A 20,155-nucleotide genomic window follows, 5' to 3' on the forward strand; every position below is an offset into this window, starting at 1 on the left:
ATAACTATCTTTAATACTTATGAATGGTTTGCACCTTGTGGTGAACCCTCTGTATTTGCTCTCGTGAAGTCTCTTGATTGTAGATTTTGACAATGATACGCTCACCTCCTGGAGAGTGTCCTTCACTTGTCTGGATGTTGTGAATGGGTTTTTCTTTACCATAGAGAGGATCCTGCGATCATCCACTACGGTTGTCTTCTGTGGATGTCCATGCCTTTTTATATTGCGGAGCTCACCAGAGCATTCTTCTTTCCTCAGAATTTACCAAACTGTTGATTTGGCCACTCCTAATGTTGCTGCTATCACTCTGATGGATGTTTAATTTTTGAAGCCTTACAATGGCCTGTTTCACTTGCATGGACAGCTCTTCTGAACGCATGATGTAGGTTCACAGCAAGAGATTCCAAATGCAAATACCACACTTAGAATCAACTCCAGACCTTTTTTTTGCTTAATTGATGAAAAAATAATAGAGAAGCCCACGCCTGGCCATGAAACAGCTTTTGATTCAATTGTCCAATTACTTTTGGTCCCTTGAAAAAAAGGGGGGGGGGTGGCTACTCTTAAGAGCTGTAATTCCTAAACCCTTCCTTCCAATTTGGATGTACATACCCTCAAATTAAACCTGAGAGTGTGCACTTTCAGCCCATATCCATTATATAACTATAGCTTGAATATGTTTTGGTAAATACCTGAAAGAAACTAAAATTGTGCCTGTATCCAAATATATATGGACCGAACTATAGGGGGGATGGGAAGGGGGTACCAGGGAGGAATCCCTATGAGCCCGCACCTGAACCATCACTGCAGTAGCACCAAAAGGAGAACACGTTTACATGTTTTGCTTGTAACTAGCAAGCAGGGATTCAAATTCCTGAGAGCACATGAACATGGTCCAGTAGAACCAAGTGCACCTACCTCTGTTCTTTTCTGCATTTAAGAGCAGCTGTGAGGGTTTCCATATGGTGATTTTAGTAATCTTGGAGAAACATAGCATAAGAGATAAGGGGGGAGGGGATCCCCTGCTTCCAGAAGGCCAGAATGCATGCCTTAGCTGCAATCACTAAACCTGAATACATCTTCCTGGGTAGATGGGATGAATGTAGCATATAGTTGAGTGTAAGAGCCTTAACCAAGAACAGCATGTCATGCCTCATACCAGATTAAAATTGTAATAAAAAAATGTTGTGAAGCATGTACATTTGAATCTGACAAGTTGTTGACATATCGAGACATTTCATTTTCAGAAGTTATGATAACCAAGGCACATACTAGTAAGCTCTGATAATAATTAAGTCATCCTGGGAATGTACAGTTACAAGTCTTGACAACAAAACGTGTCAACCCACATACATTTTGTATTCACTTACCTTTTCTTGGCAAGACAGTAGATTTTGCAATGCAGTTTTGTCCACCTCACCAAGGCCACTGTAAAAACTAAGAGTTATACATCATTAGATATAGATAAAGGTTTGAGGTGCAAGTGATTTTTAGGAAAAATATATATTGGCAACCTGTTTATCAAACATTTGTAACATTCAAGAGCAAAGGCGGGCAAACAGATCACTAAGCGAGCGTCTAACCCGGGTGTCGGCAACCCGCGGCTCCGGAGCCGCATGCGGCTCTTTTTCACCTTTCCTGCGGCTCCGGAGCACACTGCCCACCAGGTGACAGGCAATAGGGTCGGCAAGCCGCGGCTCTTTTAATGCAGATCTTCTGTGTGCCGGGCGCCCGCTGGCAAACACTGGCTGTCAGGATGTAGGCGGGGCAGCCCGGATGTAGGCGGGGCAGCGTGACGAACTCCTCTCCTCTCACAGTCCGCCCTGAAGACCAGAACGGCGCGGGAACCCAGCGAGAGGAACGCGCGGAGCAAAGGTAAGTGAATTCACACAATATGGGGAATGAATTACTATGGGGGATGAATTACTATAGGGGGGATGAATTACTATAGGGGGGATGAATTACTACGGGGGATGAATTACTATATGGGGGATGAATTACTATAGGGGGGATGAATTACTATAGGGGGGATGAATTACTATGGGGGATGAATTACTATATGGGGGATGAATTACTATATGGGGGATGTATTTTCAGTTTTAAAAATGTTTCTCTCAAAATAAATTTCAATCGTGGTTTTGGCGAGATTTGGCTCAGTCGAAAAAAAAGGTTGCCCACCACTGACCTAAGGCTATGATTGTGATTATGACGATACACTGTGGCCCTGATTAACCCTTTGCTTACTGGGCCCTTAAACCCCCTTCATGACCAGAGCGTTTTTTGCAATATATGCAGTGTCGGATTTGTTTTAAATGTTGCAATGGTTTTGCGGCTCCCAGTCTTTTTTTCCCTCTCGGAAACGGGTCCAAGTGGCTCTTTATGTCTTAAAGGTTGCAGACCCCTGGTCTAACCAAAGTTCATAAAGAATTATCACTCAGGAGTAACCACCTATCCAGATTTCAGTTGCATAACACTAAGCCCTGAAGAGGGGGAATTTATGCGTAAATGCTTGACAAAACCAGTTTATCAGAAGAGATCAGGATGTGTATGCTTAAACGTACAAGTGTCAACAAACACAATAGATGTTTCCACAAATACTTTGACTGTCCTGTGTGTAATATGGAACTTGACCGCACATGCAATTTTACTGAGGTCAATTACAGTAAAATACTGAGTCATCATACATATGAATATTGCATCCTGTTTAATTTCAAATTAAAAACTAATCATCAACTGCATGAATAGTTTTGAATATTTTCAGCTTGAGGTGATTGTAACCATATTAGTACACTTGCGACAGAATCTGTGCCGATACTTTTTTTATTTGCACAACTGCTTGTACAAAGAAGAAGGGGACATACCCCCTCTGATCCTGAAAAAGTGTAGGTTAGTGCAAATAAAGTATCATAGACAGTACTCAATTGTTTCTGAAGATTAGTAACAAATGAACTCCTGCACACAGCCTCCTAAAGCTTTTAATATGTTTAATCACTTTGTAGCTGATCATGAAAGGACATCAGCTGTACTGGAGACTACCAGTGCTCCATGGGCTAATGATTAAGAACCAAGCCATTACAGAATCACTAGATGAGAGGGAAACCCTAATTACTGACCTGAAAAGCCGATAACAAGGAATGTGCCTTTGAATATCTGTAAGATAAAAATAGAAAGTGGTCTCATCAGTGGGTTGATAAATCGCTGCTAACCTTAATAGTACAGTAATAGTATAGTGCATCAAGTATGTTATTTTATAGTGCTCATAAGGCTGAGACTGCATTCGCATCGGAGCAGAATGACTTCATGCGTTTTTAATTGAGCATTTTTGCAAGCATATATGAGCGTTTTACGTGTGTATTCAAGCTTCAGGTATATGGCTGAAACTAATCGACATAATCAAAATATAAAAATAGTTATCAACTATTTTTATTATTGATAAGTTAGTCAGCCGATTAGTTGGCCTCCATACAGAATTCATCATTTGTTTACATGTCAGTATACACAGTGCAGCACACCTACAGTTCTGTACACCATTCATACATGTTAGTATACACAGTGCAGCACAACTACAGCTCAGTACACAGTCCATACATGTCAGTATACACAGTGCAGCACACCTACAGTTCTGTACACCATTCATACATGTTAGTATACACAGTGCAGCACACCTACAGCTCAGTACACAGTCCATACATGTCAGTATACACAGTGAAGCACACCTACAGTTCTGTACACCATTCATACATGTTAGTACACACAGTGCAGCACACCTACAGCTCAGTACACCGTCCATACATGTCAGTATACACAGTGCAGCTCACAGAGCTCAGTATCCTGTCCATACATGTCAGTATGCACAGTGCAGCACAGCAACAGCTCAGTACACCGTTCAAACATGTCAGTAGGTGTCTGAGAACTTGTGAATGTGTGAGAAGCAATGCATCATGGGGCATGTAGTCCTGGGTAGGAGAAGAAAGTGATGTAAGGGCTTTGTGCAGGGAAGATCAATGTCTGAACCCAGAGAAGCTGGAGGCTGATAGACTGGAAGTAATATAAGGTATTACAATTACATTTAAACGTTTACCATAATTGTGCATTATATTTCAAAATGATTATATCCATGGAAAAAAAAAGTCTCAGCCTTTAGTACTATAATATAAAAGACTTATATCCCTCTTCATCCTTCATGTAACTTCATGTCCGTCTCTGTACCCTATATAGCCTACTTCTGTGTATATTATTATATAAGTGATATACTGTAAGTTATATATACACAATTACTTTTAGTTTTTCACAGAATTAACCCTTTATAGTAGTGACTATATGCAGCTGAGTTGCAAATATTTGTTTTTTACAGGACTTAGATTGAGCTCTGCAGTCACTTTTGCAGCAGCTGTTTTCTTATTCCGGGTCCCAATCCTGCACAATGTCCTCTTGTCTCTTTCGGTCAGCTGACCACATCGACTGCACTTATGCTTATCAGACGACGTTTGCCCGGAAACTGTATATGCCGTTATAACCTTTACTGTACCTTCTGACATGGCAAATACATTGACAACTTCAGTCACAGAGGTACCAACTAAGCAGGAAACATCAATTTTTTTTGAAGCTCAGTAAGCTTTGACATGACTCTGTATTACTAGCAGCGCACACAGTGAATGAAGAAAGTGAGGCTTCCCACCTGTTAGCTAGGTGTCTCATAACACAGGAAACAAAAGAATGTTACATCACTTCCGCTTTCAATGCGAAACATGTTGTTGCTTTCACACCTGCAAATCACGCGTTTCCATTTTTTGTACATACATCAGAAGCAACAAGAGTATGAACATTTTTCTCTAAAGCCTTCCCTCCCCAAGTGAATTGTAATCAAATAAGTCAGTTTTTCTGTACATAATGTCTAAAGCAGGTTTTATGTGGGTACATTTAAAAATGCTCTAAGACATTGAAATTAAGTTGCCCATAGCAAGCTGATCAAAAAAACCCAAAAAATTCCACAGATTCCCCCATCCACACAAGCGAGGTGGATGGAGGAATGTTCCCTATGTTCTTGTATTCTGACAGCAGGGACTCCTCAGCTGTCAGAATACATTGATCAGTGATGCAGCCGCTGATCAAATGAAAGTTTTCCAAAATTCCCATTTGACAGAAGTTGATCTACCAACTGACCTCTGTCAAACAAGGAGAGACACACACAGGTCGAAACTTGTCCAGTCCCTGCTGAACTGGCCGAATTTGGATCCATCCATCGCAAGCTTCCTTTTTCCCTCCTGTATCCTGGGTAACAAAGTGCATGTATCACTTTACCTGGTTTTTCTATCTTATCTAATTGCTGAGATAGCATGATCTATCAGGGTAGAAGAGAAGCTAGAAAGCAAGGAATAAAGAAGGAATTTTCTTCACATTTTAATACCGTTTCATTGGTGAAGCTAATATAGATATTACACTTTATAGTGAACTACACGAGTTAAAAATAAATTAATATGTTAATGCTCCCTGTCGACTGAAGGGAATGTCGACCGAAGGGACAGCATACCCCCGCCCCCCCCCCCCCTCCCCCTGGGTGCTTTGGAGTGGGAGCTTTTTCCTGTTGATTTTTGGGCAAGCACTTCCTTTCTCTTCAAAGGGAGTGCAGTTTTATTTTGTCTTTTCCTTTACACCTGATGGGTGAGACCCCTCTGGAGTTGCAGTAGCGATTACAAGGTTAGACATGCACAATCAGAGATGGCATACATTTATTGGTCATATGATACTTATGTTGGAGTATTCTATAAACATATGTAGATATGAAACATTGCTGTATGCATACTTTTTTGATTAATGTAGTTTTCTTTTTGTCATTATTACTTTGTACTATGAAGCTCTTATTGTTTGCTCTACAGATGGATTTATCTACAATATTAGGACACATCTTAAAGTACAACTATAGGCAAAACTTTTTTTTAAGTTTTGGATAAAGTGGAGAGGGATTAGAACCCCTGTCAGTTTTTTTTGTTTGTGCCCCAATTAGGGAGATATACCCTCTCTATGTGTCCTGTTTACCACTATAATAGAAAGTGAAGAGAATCCCAAATTTTGGGTTGTCCCCAGAACAGTAAAAAAAAAAGGGAAATCTTTTAATGGGGACACTGGTTCTAGTGACCTCCCCCAGGTCACTAGAACCAGTGTCCCCATTAAAAGATTTCCCTTTTTTTTTTCTTTTTTTTATTTACTGTTCTGGGGACAACCCAAAATTTGGGATTCTCTTCACTCCATGTGATTCCTTTAATTTTTCTCTCACTTTCTCTTTTCTCCTGAAACCTCCCCAATCGGACACAGATGGCGAAAAAAAAAGAAAAAACTGACAGGCGATATACCCTTCCCTTGCTCTATCCAAAAAGAAAAAAAAAAGTTCTACTTTAAGACTAATTATACTAGAAATCTGCCATAGTCCTAAAGAGGCGGCATTGCCACAAAACAAATTGACTACGGAAGGGCACACTTCTCATGATTAATTGTACAGTAAAGTAGTTATGATTAAATGAGCATCATATCCAAATTGTAAGCAAGTTTGGACTTTATTCGTCTGGAGACACAGGTTAACGTACTCTTATTTATGTTGTAGACTGATCACCTTGTGTACTCGTTTATGGGATGGTGCCCTTAGACAAATAATATCCCTTGTCATTATAGGATTTTACCACCTCTACATATAATAAACTGTATTATACTCACACATTATAGCAACAGCCTGGGGGCTTACAACAGCACAAACCCTGTTTAACCACTTCAAGTCCGGACACTTTTACCCCCTTCCTGTCCAGGCCAATTTTCAGCTATCAGTGCTATCACACTTTGCATGACAATTGTGCGGTCATGCAACACATATGATTTTGTTTTAGCATTTTTTTGAGACAGGTAAAACTTTATTTTGGTGGTATTTATTCACCACTGGGATTTTTACTTTTTTTGCTATATAAATGAAAAAGTCCAAACATTTTGAATAAAATGTTTTTCTTATAAAATTTTGCAAATAAATAATCTTTCTTCATAAATATTGGCCAAAATTTATTCAGTTATCTTTTTAGTAAAAAAAAAAAAAAATTAATTAGTTTATAACCCAAAATTATAATTTTTCAATTTTTTTTTTTGCATTTTTTTTATATTATTATTTATGTTTTTTTACATACCGTCACCCTAGTAGTGCAGTGTCACCATAGTGACACTGTACTACTTGTGGGGGGTGATGAAGATAAAAGCATAAAGGCTGTAAAAGCAATCATTTCTCCTCTCTGGCTGCATTCTTGCAACCATTGAGAAATACTGTGTGTGCTGTGATTGGTCACATCTTGTCACATAGTACAAGGCTGTTGTGAATAGATTTCACACGTAGTAAGCAATGATGTCAAAAGTGACATCTTGCTTACACCTATTCATGTGATCACTGTTTGGCCAATCAGTGATCACATGATCGGGGACCTCACACAGAGGTCCCGTACAACGATCGGATTGCGGTGCTGCGCACTCCCAGGGAACACACACAAGCAGGGAAGCGGGAAGGACGTTTATGAACTGCCACCTGTATTGATCCCGTATATATATATATATATATATATATATATATATATATATATATATATATATGGGCCGGCAAGTGGTTAAACAGTAAGAACGATATAGCTGTGTGGGTTCATTATTATCCAGGGAAAACTTTGCAGAAAGATGTAACATCATAGCTTGGCCTAAAGACAGGCCGAGATCTTTGTTGCCAGAATCTGATTAAAAGGATATGTTCACCTTTCGTAACATGTTACACTCACATTCAAGGTGTAACATGTTACGAAAAGACCGGTCCCGCTCCCCCCTGGTGTGACAGCTAGTGGGGGATCTTCTCCCCCCTGCTAGCTGTCACAATTTTTAAAACGCCAGCCGCGTAACTCATTTACAGTATTCTGCGAATGGGAAAACAAGAAGTTCTTACAGCCGCGGATGTCGGCTTGTAGTTGTCAATGAACTACCACGGTGCTGTCGAGCGCTGTGGTAGTTAATTGATTCTTCCTGTCAGTGTGCATCTGCTTTTCCCTACGTACGAGGTACAAGCACACAGATATACTGACAGATCTGCAGGAGTCCTGCATTGCACCAGTGATCTGCTGATTGCTGGTGCAAAGCTTTCCAGGCTCCAAAAACAAAAAAATAGTAAATGCATGTTTTTTAAACACTTGCCCTCCAGAGGATTTACGCTGCGCTACTATAACTGACAATTGCACAGTCACGCAACGCTGCACCTAAATGAAATTTGAGTCCTTTTAGCCCATAAATAGAGCCTTCTTTTGATAGTATTTGATTGCCCGTGCGGTTTTTATTTTTTGCGCTATAAACAAAAAAAGACCAACAATTTTGAGAAAGAAAAACAGAATTTTTGACTTTTTGCTATTAAACATGTCCAGTAAAAAGAATTCTAAAAATCAAATTTTGTCAAATTTAGGCCAAAATGTATCCTGCTATATGTCTTTGCTAAAAAAAAAAAATCCCTATATGTGTAAATTAATTGGTTGACATGAAATTTATAGCGTTTACAAATTTTTTGTCTAGCAATGGCGGCGATCAGCGACTTATAGTGGGGCTGCAGCGGGCATTCTGACACTGGGGGGAACTGACTTGGTGTCACTGACACCAATACAGTGATCAGTGCTAATAAAAAGCACTGACACTGTACTAATGGCACTGGGCAGAAAGGGGTTAATATCTGGGATGATCAAAGGGTTAACTGTGTGCTGTTTTACTATGGAGGCTGTGTGTGTGCTTCACTGTAAGCACACAGCTTTGTATGGCTATGCAGAGCCATACAAAGCAGCATGCAGGAGCTGACAGGGGAGAGATCTGTATTGTTTAAATACAGGTCTCTCCCCCGTCGGAGATACTTGGCGATCACTGGGTGCTGGCGAGTAATCACTGGCCGGGATCCGGTGACTTACAGCCGAGGCGCGAATGGCGGCATGGGTAGGGTGCGCGCCTCTTACCCAGAACTGCAAAATCACGTATACAGTGAAGGAAATAAGTATTTGATCCCCTGCTGATTTTGAATGTTTGCCCACTCACAAAGAAATGACCAGTCTAAAAATTTAATGGTAGGTGTATTGTAACACTGAGAAACAGAATAGCAACAAAAATTCAAAAGAAATGCTTGTCTAACAAATGATGCACTGATTTGCATGTTCATGAGGGAAATAAGTATTTGATCCCCTGTCATTCAGCAGGATTTCTGGCTACCAGGTGTCTTTCATGCAGGTAACAAGCTGAGATTAGAAACAGTCTCTTAAAGGGAGTGCTGCTAATCTCATTTTGTTACCTGTATAAAAGACACCTGTGCACAGGAGCAATCAAACAATCAGATTCCAAACTCTCCACCATAACAAAGACCAAAGAGCTGTCCAAGGATGTCAGGGACAAGACTGTAGTCCTACACAAGGCTGGGCTACCAAACTATCGCCAAGCAGCTTGGTGAGAAGGTGACAACAGTTGGTGCAATCATTCGCAAATGGAATAAACGCAAAACAACTGTCAGTCTCCCTAGGTCTGGTGCACCATTCAAGATCTCACCTCATGGAGTGTCAATGATCATGAGAACAGTGAGGAATCATCCCAGAACTACATGTGAGGACCTTGTCCAATGATCTCCAGCTGGGACCACAGTCACCAAGAAAACAGTTGGTAACACACTGCGCCGACAAGGATTGAAATCCTGCAGTGCCCGCAAAGGTCCTTCTGCTCAAGAAGGCACACGTCCAGACCCGTCTGAAATTTGCCACTGAACATCTGAATGATGCAGAGGAGGACTGATTGAAAGTGTTGTGGTCAGATGAGAGCAAAATCGAGCTCTTTAGCATCAACTCAACTCGCCGTGTTTGGAGGAGGAGGAATGCTGCCTATGACCCCAAGAACACCATCCCAACTGTCAAACATGGTAGTGGAATCATTCTGCTTTGGGGGTGTTTTTCTGCTACGGGGACAGGACAACTGCACCGCATCCAAGGGACGGGGCAATGTACTGTGAAATCTTGGGTGAGAACCTTCTTCCCTCATCCATGGCATTGAAAATGGGTCATGGATGGGTGTTCCAGCATGACAATGACCCAAAACACATGGCCAAGGCAACAAAGGAGTGGCTCAAGAAGAAGCACATTAAGGTCCTGGAGTGGCCTAGTCGGTCTCCAGACCTTAATCTGATTGAAAATCTGTGGAGGGAGCTGAAAGATCGAGTTGCCAAACGTCAGCCACCAAACCTTACTGACTTGGAGAGGATCTGCCAAGAGGAGTGGGCCAAAATCCCCCCTGAGATGTGTGCAAACCTGGTGGCCAACTACAGGAAAAGTCTGACCTCTGTGATTGCCAACAAGGGATTTGTCACCAAGTACTAAGTCATATTTTGTGAAGGGAATCAAATCCTTTTTCCCTCATGAACATGCAAATCAGTGCATAATTTGTTAGACATGCATTTCTTTTGAATTTTGTGTTGCTATTCTGTCTCTCAGTGTTACAATACACCTACCATTCGATTTTTAGACTGATCATTTCTTTGTGAGTGGGCAAACATTCAAAATCAGCAGGGGATCAAATACTTATTTCCTTCACTGTACATACACGTGATTTTGCACACCAGTGCCGCCCTGTAGCAGTATTTCTGCTATAGGGCGGCACGGAACTGGTTAACCTGCAAAAAAAATTTACTTTTATTATTTTTTGTTAAAAGATGAACTTATCCTTCGAATTATGGAATACCAGAAGGGACAAGCAAAAAGATACAAAGACAGTGGGTGTTCCAGCCCAAAACAGACATGACTGTTACAGTGGACCTATCTGCAATCTATATTCAAGTAAGGAACAGTCCCTGCCTTCCAAGAAAACTTACCGATTGTATAAACAACTTCAACATCACTCATTTGGGAGTCAGTTATGCAATCTTTTGCTTCTCCTTTCACATCTCCACAAAGAAATCCTTCCTTTATGCAAACCAAAAAAAGTCAGAAAATTATTATAATATTTTCATATGACTACATTTTACAAAATAAACTCAATAAAGATGTGTTTTACAGCAGAAAAAAAAGTGTGAATGAGGCATAGGTGTTTGCCAAAATCAAATGCAAACTGGAAAACATTAACTGTACAGTTGCAAGAAAAAGTATGTGAACCCCTTGGGATTACGTGGAGTTTTGCATGAATTGGGCATAAAATGTGCTCTGAACGTCATCCAAGTCACAACAATAGAAGAACACAGTCTGCTGAACATAATACTACACAAACATTAAATGTTGCCATGGTTTAATTGCACATAACATGTAAACATTCACAGTGCAGGGAGGAAAAAGTATGTGAACCTTTGGACTTAATAACTGGTTGACCCTCCTTTGGCAGCAATAACCTCAACCAAACATTTCCTGTAGTTGCAGATCAGACCTGCACAACGATCTGGAGTAATTTTGGACCACTCCTCTTCACAAAACTGTTTCAGTGTAGCAATATTCTTGGGATGTCTGGTGTGAATGGCTCTCTTAAGGTCATGCCACAGCATTTCAATCGGGTTGAGGTCAGGACTCTGACTGGGCCACTCCAGAAGGCGTATTCTGTGCTGCTGCAGCCATTGTTTTGTTGAATTACTTGTATGCTTTGGGTCATTGTCCTGTTGCATCACCCATCCTCTGCGGAGCTTCAGTTGGCGGACAGATGGTCGTACGTTTTCCTGCAAAATGTCTTGATAAACTCTGGAATTCATTTTCCCATCAATGACAAAAATCCGTCCAGGCCCTAACCATGATGCTCCCTCCGCCATGTTTTACAGTGGGGATGAGGTTTTGATGTTGGTGTGCTGTGCCTTTTTTTCTCCACACATAGTGTTGTGTGTTCTTCCCAAACAACTCAATCTTGGTTTCATCTGTCCACAGTATATTTTGCCAGTAGTGCTGTGGAACATCCAGGTGCTCTTTTGCAAACTTCAAACGTACTGCAATATTCTTTTTGGACAGCAATGGCTTCCTCCGTGGTGTCCTCCCATGTACTCCATTCTTGTTTAATGTTTTCCTTATTGTAGATGTGTCAACAAAAATGTTAGCATGTGCCAGAGATTTCTGTAGGTCTTTAGCTGACACGCTGGGATTCTTCTTTACCTCATGCAGCATTCTGCGCTGTGCTCTTGCAGTCATTTTTACAGGATGACCACGCCTAGGGAGAGTAGCAACAGTGCTAAACTTTCTCCATTTGTAGACAGTCTGTGTTACCGTGGACACATGAACATCAAGGCTTTTGGAGATACTTTTGTAACCCTTTCCAGCTTCATGCAAGTCAACAATTCTTGATCGTAGGTCTTCTGAGAGCTCTTTTCTGCGAGGCATGGTTCACATCAGACAGTGCTTCTTGAAACCAGTAAACCCAAAACAGGTGTGTGTGTTTTTAAGGGCAGGACAGCTGTCAGCAACACATCCAATATCATCACACTGATTGGAGTCAAGGTTGGCTCACTCCTGGCTCCAATTAGCTCTGGGAGAAGTCATTAAGCTAGGGCCTCACATACTATTTCCTCCCTGCACTGTGAATGTTTACATGTTATGTGCAATTAAACCATGGCAACATCTAATGTTTGTGTAGTATTATGTTCAGCAGACTGTGTTCTTCTATTGTTGTGACTTGGATGACGTTCAGAGCACATTTTATGCCCAATTCATGCAAAACTCCACGTAATCCCAAGGGGTTCACATACTTTTTCTTGCAAATGTAAGTTTCTGCATTATATGTCTGTGAAGGTTCTCATTTATCCAGCTCACGGCTTAGCTAATAGTTCATCCCATTCAACTGGACTTGTTCTGTAATGCTGAAAACGCTTTGCTGCTTATCCAAGCCAGTACATGTTTAGGCTACATTCACACATGTATTTTTGCTGGACACCATGTAGATGTGAGAAAATCGGTGGGGGGTATCAACAATTAACTGTGGGAGGCAGCCCCATAAAAAGCAATCGGGGGCTGCTGCCTCCCGCTGCTAATTGCTGCCACTTACATGTTACTGTTATGCTGTGATTACCTGTGAGTGATTAGATATGGATTCAGACAGTCTGCATCCAGGGCCGATCACTCGCAGGTAATAACCGCAGTGATTACATGCAAGTGCCTGCAATTAGCTGTGGAAGGCATCCTCTTTTTGTTTTCAATGGGGCTGCCTCCCGCAGCTAATCACTGGTACACCCCACCGATTTTTTCACATCTACATGATGTTGGGCAAAAAGTCAGGTGTGACTGTAGCCTTAAAGTGCGTTGAAGTTTATCTCTAGCCAAAATATTACTGTTCACTTTGGACAAAACAGGGAAGAGTTAGAACCACTTTTTTTCTTGTGTCTCCCTTTAGGAGATTCTTTCCAGGTGACCAAGTAATGGGAAAATCAACATTTTACAGTGATCACCAAAACAAGATAAATGGAAAATTTTCCAATGGGGACTACTGTTTATGAGACAACTGTCTCAGTAGGGATTCCTTCAAACTTTGGAGAGATTTCCACTCATGTACTGTCACATTTGTGCTGGAAGTGAGGGGAAATCTCCACAAAGGGCCAAACTCAGGAAAACAAATCTGACAGGTTTCTAAGGTTTGCCTTAAATGGCAAAAAAGTTTGAGCTAGAGTAACACTTTAATCCTGTATAACTATACAGCGGAAAAAGGAGAGTGATCAGCATTTCACTGGGGGTCACTGGACAAAGGCACAAATCGCTCAGCCAATAAGAGTGGCTCTGTGCCTTGTGATCATAGTAATTCCAAATGTAAACACAAAACATAAACAAAGTCTCTGTGACTCTGCCACCTTTCACATCCACTAGACATCCATTTCCCCCAATAAGAGTGGCTCTGTGCCTTGTGATCATAGTAATTCCAAATGTAAACACAAAATGTAAACAAAGTCTCTGTGACTCTGCCACCTTTCACATCCACTAGACACCCTGCCACAGCCCGCACTGGAATGTCCACTGCACCCACCCACAGATACTGAGCCTTCCTAGAAATATAATCCCATGTTATAGGACTGTCCAGGGAACAAGGAAGAGCTGAGGTGTGTGCGAATCCCGCCAGGAAGCTGTCGCTGCACACCACCATTCAGAAGTGGCCGAGGCATTCCCCGCCCTCTAGCTGCATGCGTACATGCCCCTTATATACTGCAGCTGCAAGTAATGCCTTGGCCACTAAAGCAGGGTATACAGATCCCTACATCAACACAACAATGGTGGGGAGTCCTCCACTGCCAGAATACACTGGTCATCCATTGGCTGCAAGTGCTGATCGAATACTGGTTTTCCAGCAAGACACTTTGACTTCTGTTGAACAGACAGAATTGGGGGTCCCAGGGGTGTGGAAATTTCTTTAAAAAAACTACTTGTCCAAGGGACTAAATCGGGGTCCCAATCTACTTGTCCCTCATGACATTTCACTTGTCCTGATAAAATATATATATTTTAATAGCTCCCTGGCTGTCTGCAGCACCGCAAGTGGGGACTAGCAGGGAGGGGACAGACCTTGCAGTGTGATGAGCACCGATTGGGTGCTCATCAGGAAAGGGGAGTGTCGGGCTCTCTTAATGAGTAAATGAGAAGCTGGCCCCAATGAGAAAAAAAACCAAAACACTATTTCTTCAGGTTATCCTCGCACTAGGAAGCACTTGGGTGCTCAGTAAACGTGTATGCTGAGCAGCCAAATAATACTCCAGTGTAGCATGAAGATGTGCGTCCTGTGAAGATGTGCAACCCCTGTAGCACCTCCGCATGCATCAGAATCAGGGAACACGAGCTGAACACTGAGCTAAAGCCGAAGAGGTACCCAAGTCACTTAACTCCTTACATACCGGACTACAGCACAGGCAAGGGGTGCTACAGCCGCTCCGAAATCCTGTATCCCCGGGGAATGGCACTAGTAATGATGATGACCTGTGTCCTTGCTCAGCTGGAACGGTGCTTGAGCTTTGTATGTATGCCATGTAGGTGTATATAGCCCCGCAGTACGCGTCTGCAGCGCCACGTACGCGTATATAGCCCCGCGGTATGCGTCTGCAGCGCCACGTACGCGTATATAGCCCCGCGGTATGCGTCTGCAGCGCCACGTATGCGTATATAGCCCCGCGGTAGGCGTCTGCAGCGCCACGTATGCGTATATAGCCCCCCGGTACGCGTCTGCAGTGCCACGCACGCGTATATAGCCCCGCGGTACGCGTCTGCAGCGCCACGCACGCGTATAAAGCCCCGCGGTACGCGTCTGCAGCGCCACACACGCAAATATAGCCCCGCGGTACGCATCTGCAGCGCCACGCACGCGTATATAGCCCCGCGTTACGCGTTTGCAGCGCGATGTACGCGTATATAGACCCGCGGTACGCGTCTGCAGCGCCATGCACGCGTATATAGCCCCGCGGTACGCGTCTGCAGCGCCATGTACACGTATAGAGCCCCGCGGTACGCATCTGCAGCGCCATGTACGTGTCTGCAGTGCCATGTATGTGTATATAGCCCCATGTATGTGTACATAGTCCCATGTTACTTGTCTGCAGTGCCATGTATGTGTATATAGCCCCATGTTATGTGTCTGCAGTGCCATGTATATAGTCCCATGTTATGTGTCTGCAGTGCCATGTATATAGTCCCATGTTATGTGTCTGCAGTGCCATGTATATAGTCCCATGTTATGTGTCTGCAGTGCCATGTATATAGTCCCATGTTATGTGTCTGCAGTGCCATGTATATAGTCCCATGTTATGTGTCTGCAGTGCCATGTATATAGTCCCATGTTATGTGTCTGCAGTGCCATGTTCGGTGTACAGGTCCCTGAACTGATAGGAAGCCCGGTGCCCCAATCATGTACTTTCCTCACTCACCGAGTCTGAGGCAGAGTTCACATGGTGGAAAGCGAGGGCGCTAAACACAACTCCAGACATGAGTGCCTGCGTGCTCTCCCTAGCCATGGTGCCCGAACACTGTACACTACACCGGTCACACGGAGCACACCGTACACACACACAGTGTAACAGGAAGTGTCCGGGGTGAATATTCCCCATACAGTGCTGAGAGGGCGGGGAGTCCTGTACAACTCTACACAGAACACTAGAGACCTCTAGTGGCTAAAATATATATAGACGTGTGTGTGTGTCAGCTTGTACAGAGGGGCATGCAGTGTGCAGCCTGCCTGCTGGACAATTCCCAGTCACCTGGCAATACAGTAGTGAGGAGAACAGAGCTGTCACTGCCAATCCCTCCACTGCCTTCCACTCGCCGTCTACAATAATATGGCATTCTCGTGCATTGGCTCTTCATTTCACAACCATTGTCTTTTGGCTGACAAGACCCCTTTCACACTATGTTGAGCATATGGCCATGTAGCTAGATGTTGGTACATGAGCCCCTTTTAATGGAAAAAGGAAGATGAACATCGCAAATTACTGTTGTGGGACAAGTCCCAACATGGTCATTCACTATGTTCCCATTCGCACTGCATGCAGTCCATTGACTGGACAACATCGAACCAGTGTTGCCAACCTCCCAAAGTGAAATTTACTGACAGCACCAATTATTTTATTGGCAACACTCATAAAAAAATTTACTGACACAGCCACAATTTTTTACTCACACAAATACAATGACTTTATGGGACTGTAAGGGTTAAATCTCATTCAAAATAACCATCACTTCAATAAAAACATTTTTTAAGGATCCCTATCCTGATGTATCAGATCTATACTGAGCCTACAGACTGGATTCATAAAGCTAATAAATCAGGTTGTCACTGACTTCCTCTCAGGTGCACCGTGTGGGGCTCAGTCAGATGGTCCTCTCTGGTCCCCAGCTTGGCGGCTCTGGTTTCATCCTATAATCTTCTCTCCACAGTCCACACACATCTGACTCTTCCCAAGACCCCTGCCCCGATGGTTCACTCACTGTTGACTCCTCCTCAGAGACTGCGCAGAATGATGCAAGAGATGGTCAGAGATTGCGGACATGATACTGGAGGTGGTCAGAGACTGCAGACATGATAATAGAGATGTTCAGAAACTGTGGACATGATACCATAGATGGTCATAGACTCCGGACATGATACAAGAGATGGTCAGAGACTGTGGACATGATAATAGAGATGTTCAGAAACTGTGGACATGATACCATAGATGGTCAAAGACTCCGGACATGATATAAGAGATGGTCAGAGACTGCGGACATGATACAAGAGATGGTCAGAGACTGCGGACATGATACAAGAGATGGTCAGAGACTGCGGACATGATACAAGAGATGGTCAGAGACTGCAGGCATGATACAGGAGATGGTCAGAGACTGCAGACATGATAATAGAGATGTTCAGAAACTGTGGACATGATACCATAGATGGTCATAGACTCTGGACATGATACAAGAGATGGTCAGAGACTGCGGACATGATACAAGAGATGGTCAGAGACTGCGGACATGATACAAGAGATGGTCAGAGACTGCAGGCATGATACAGGAGATGGTCAGAGACTGCAGATATGATAATAGAGATGTTCAGAAACTGTGGACATGATACCATAGATGGTCATAGACTCCTGTCCAACAAGGATCCTTGTTGACAAAGTCCGGAAGTGACGAAACGCGTCCAGGGCACGTGACGTATTGACGTTCCCGGAAGTGCCGCGGCAGCCATTTTGGATTCTGGAGCCCCTGTGTGTCGGAGGTCTGGAGAGGAACGGTACACTTCAGGTGTCCCCCTGAGCAGAAAGTGTGAGTGTTGGACAGGAGTGATAAGGGGTAATGTCCTGGTTATCGGGAGACCTTCTACACCTTGTACACATGGAAAGGGGATCGTTAGGAGCTGGATGCTGATTTGCTGATTTTATTGATCTTATATGTAAGTGGCTACAATAAATTTTTTATATTACTGAGATTCATATACTGATTCCTGGTCCGTTTATGAGGTCCTAAGGAACAAGAGGATACCAATCTAAGGACACTCTGTATACATGTGGTTATTTACAAGCTGAAATTTTCTGATTGAGGGTAATTATGCACTTGGTATAAGGTGTGCAGTGACATTTATGTAGTAATATACTTTCCACATGAGTACTGTGACACTGGAGTGTTCTTTGTGCATGATACACGTGTGGCACTTTGGGGTATATTATTTAAAAGGTAATATACTATGTCTAGATTTTGGTTTTTTTTGAGGGATTTGAAGAGCACCTGTGATTGATTTGCATCTTCTTCAGTGGAGTAGGAAGCGTCTTCCTATCAAGATCTGATCTTAGTTTGGACTTATCATTTGGACACTTTGTGTTTTGGGACTTTATTGTATTTTATTTTATTTGATTGATGTATTTATATTTTAGATTATTTTATTTTTGCATAATTTTTTGGGAAATTACTTTGGGACTTGATTTTGCACTGTAATTGTGAATTTTGGGTTTAAGTCTACTAATTTATTAATTATTGGTACTTCAGGGGAAGGATATTGATATGACTTTAAGGGATTTTTGAAGGTTGTTTTTTTTTATTTTATGTGTGCTGATTTATATTTATAGTGTAAATTAATTGGTTTACGTGAAAGTTATGGTGTCTACAAATGGCGGTATATACAGTATACTGTAATTATTACATTTTTTTTTTACTAATAATGGCGGTAATCAGCGACTTATAGCAGGACTGTGGAACTGCGGCAGGCATTCTGACACTGGGGGGAACTGACTTGGTGACACTGACATCCCCAGTAACACCAATACAGTGATCAGTGCTAATAAAAAGCACTGACACTGTACTAATTTCACTGGGCATGAAGGGGTTAACATCTGGGGTGATCAAAGGGTTAACTATGTGCTGTTTCACAATGGCGGGCTGTGTGTGTGCTTCACTGTAAGCACACTGCTTTGTATGGCTCTGCTATGCTATGCATACAAAGCAGTGTGCAGGAGCCGACAGGGGAAAGGTCTGTATTGCTTACATACAGGTCTCTCCCCCATCGGAGATACTCGGCGATCATCGGGTGCTGGAGAGAAATCACCGGACACAGTGATTGACAGCCGAGGATGCTAATGGCGGCACGGGTTCCCCTACCCGGACAATATGCCAAGGAGTGGGGGGGGCAATTGAGGGGAGAATGGGAATTGATTACTGTGCACTACTGAGTGTGTGTGTGTGTGTGGGGGGGGGGGTTACTACTGAGCCAGGAAAATGCTTAGTAGAGGATCTGCTGAACCAAGAAACTGCAGAGCGGAGGATTGACTAAACTGGGGTGTTAGAGAACCGTTGCGTGAGAGATCTACTTAGCTGGGAAACTGATGAGCTGGAGGTCTACTGAGCAGGGGTACTAACAAGCCATAAAACTGATGACAGGGGTACTACTGAGCCACCAAAACACCAAAATAAACAAAAACACCAGATACCACACCAACACCTAACCATGCTTCAAATATGGCAACTTCCTCATCATCACTTCCCATTTGGCATCACTTTCCCTTAAAAAAAAAAAAAAAAAAGCAACACACACAGGGCATTTGCCAAGCTTTAAAAAAACAAAAGCACATAAAAAATGCTTGTTAAAATAAGTCACTACTCAACCCAAGTGTAACCCTAGATATTAAAAATTATGTGCTTCTGCCCCTAAAAGGTACAACAAACAGTTTTAAGTCCATTTTTTTAAAGCAATGGGATTGATTTACTAAAACTGGAGAGTGCAAAAAATGGTGCAGCTGTACATTGTAGCCAATCAGCTTCTAACTTCAGCTTGTTCAATTAAGCTTTAAAAAAAAAAAAAAAAAAAAAACCTGGAAGCTGACTGGGTTCTATGCAGAACTGCACCAGATTTTGCACTCTTTAGTTTTAGTAAAGCAACTCCAATGTGACGAGCTTGCTAAGCAACAAATTGTTAAAGTTAAAATGCATGTAACAAACATATGCACTATGCTGCTGTATGTAAAGTTGTGCATATGTATAGATACTTATCACTGGAATCTCTATTCTAAGCACCAATGTATAACAAATACTGACTAGTCTATCCTTCCACCCAACGTGTACAAAGGTCACTTTTGTCACTTTTATTCTCCTTTTCATATCTATGTCTTGTGATTACACAGAGTATTAAGCCCATTTTGTTGTGGTGGCATTTATTCAGAATAGCCCTAATGTATGAAATG

At 42.4% G+C, this 20,155-nt stretch overlaps 1 protein-coding gene across 3 annotated transcripts in view; it reads right to left on the reverse strand.

Moving 5' to 3' along the window:
- ABRAXAS1 (abraxas 1, BRCA1 A complex subunit) overlaps window positions 1-16,060 on the reverse strand; it is a 39,752-nt gene extending 23,692 nt beyond the window's left edge. For 2 of the 3 annotated variants that reach the window (XM_089670529.1, XM_089670528.1), the window contains exons 1-4: window positions 15,875-16,060; window positions 10,886-10,976; window positions 3,114-3,150; window positions 1,371-1,437 (exon numbers count right to left, since the gene is read on the reverse strand). In XM_089670529.1, coding sequence (XP_089526655.1) covers window positions 1,371-1,437; window positions 3,114-3,150; window positions 10,886-10,976; window positions 15,875-16,054 — 375 coding nt within the window. In that variant the 5' untranslated portion in view covers window positions 16,055-16,060. The remainder of the gene's footprint in view (window positions 1-1,370; window positions 1,438-3,113; window positions 3,151-10,885; window positions 10,977-15,874) is intronic. The other variant, XM_089670530.1, reaches the window with a different exon arrangement.
- Window positions 16,061-20,155: the final 4,095 nt, after the last annotated feature.

The sequence above is a fragment of the Staurois parvus genome, unplaced genomic scaffold (genome assembly GCF_062004578.1).
Source record: "Staurois parvus isolate SC_StPar_1 unplaced genomic scaffold, SC_StPar_1.0 ptg000091l, whole genome shotgun sequence".
NCBI classification, from domain to species: Eukaryota; Metazoa; Chordata; class Amphibia; order Anura; family Ranidae; genus Staurois; species Staurois parvus.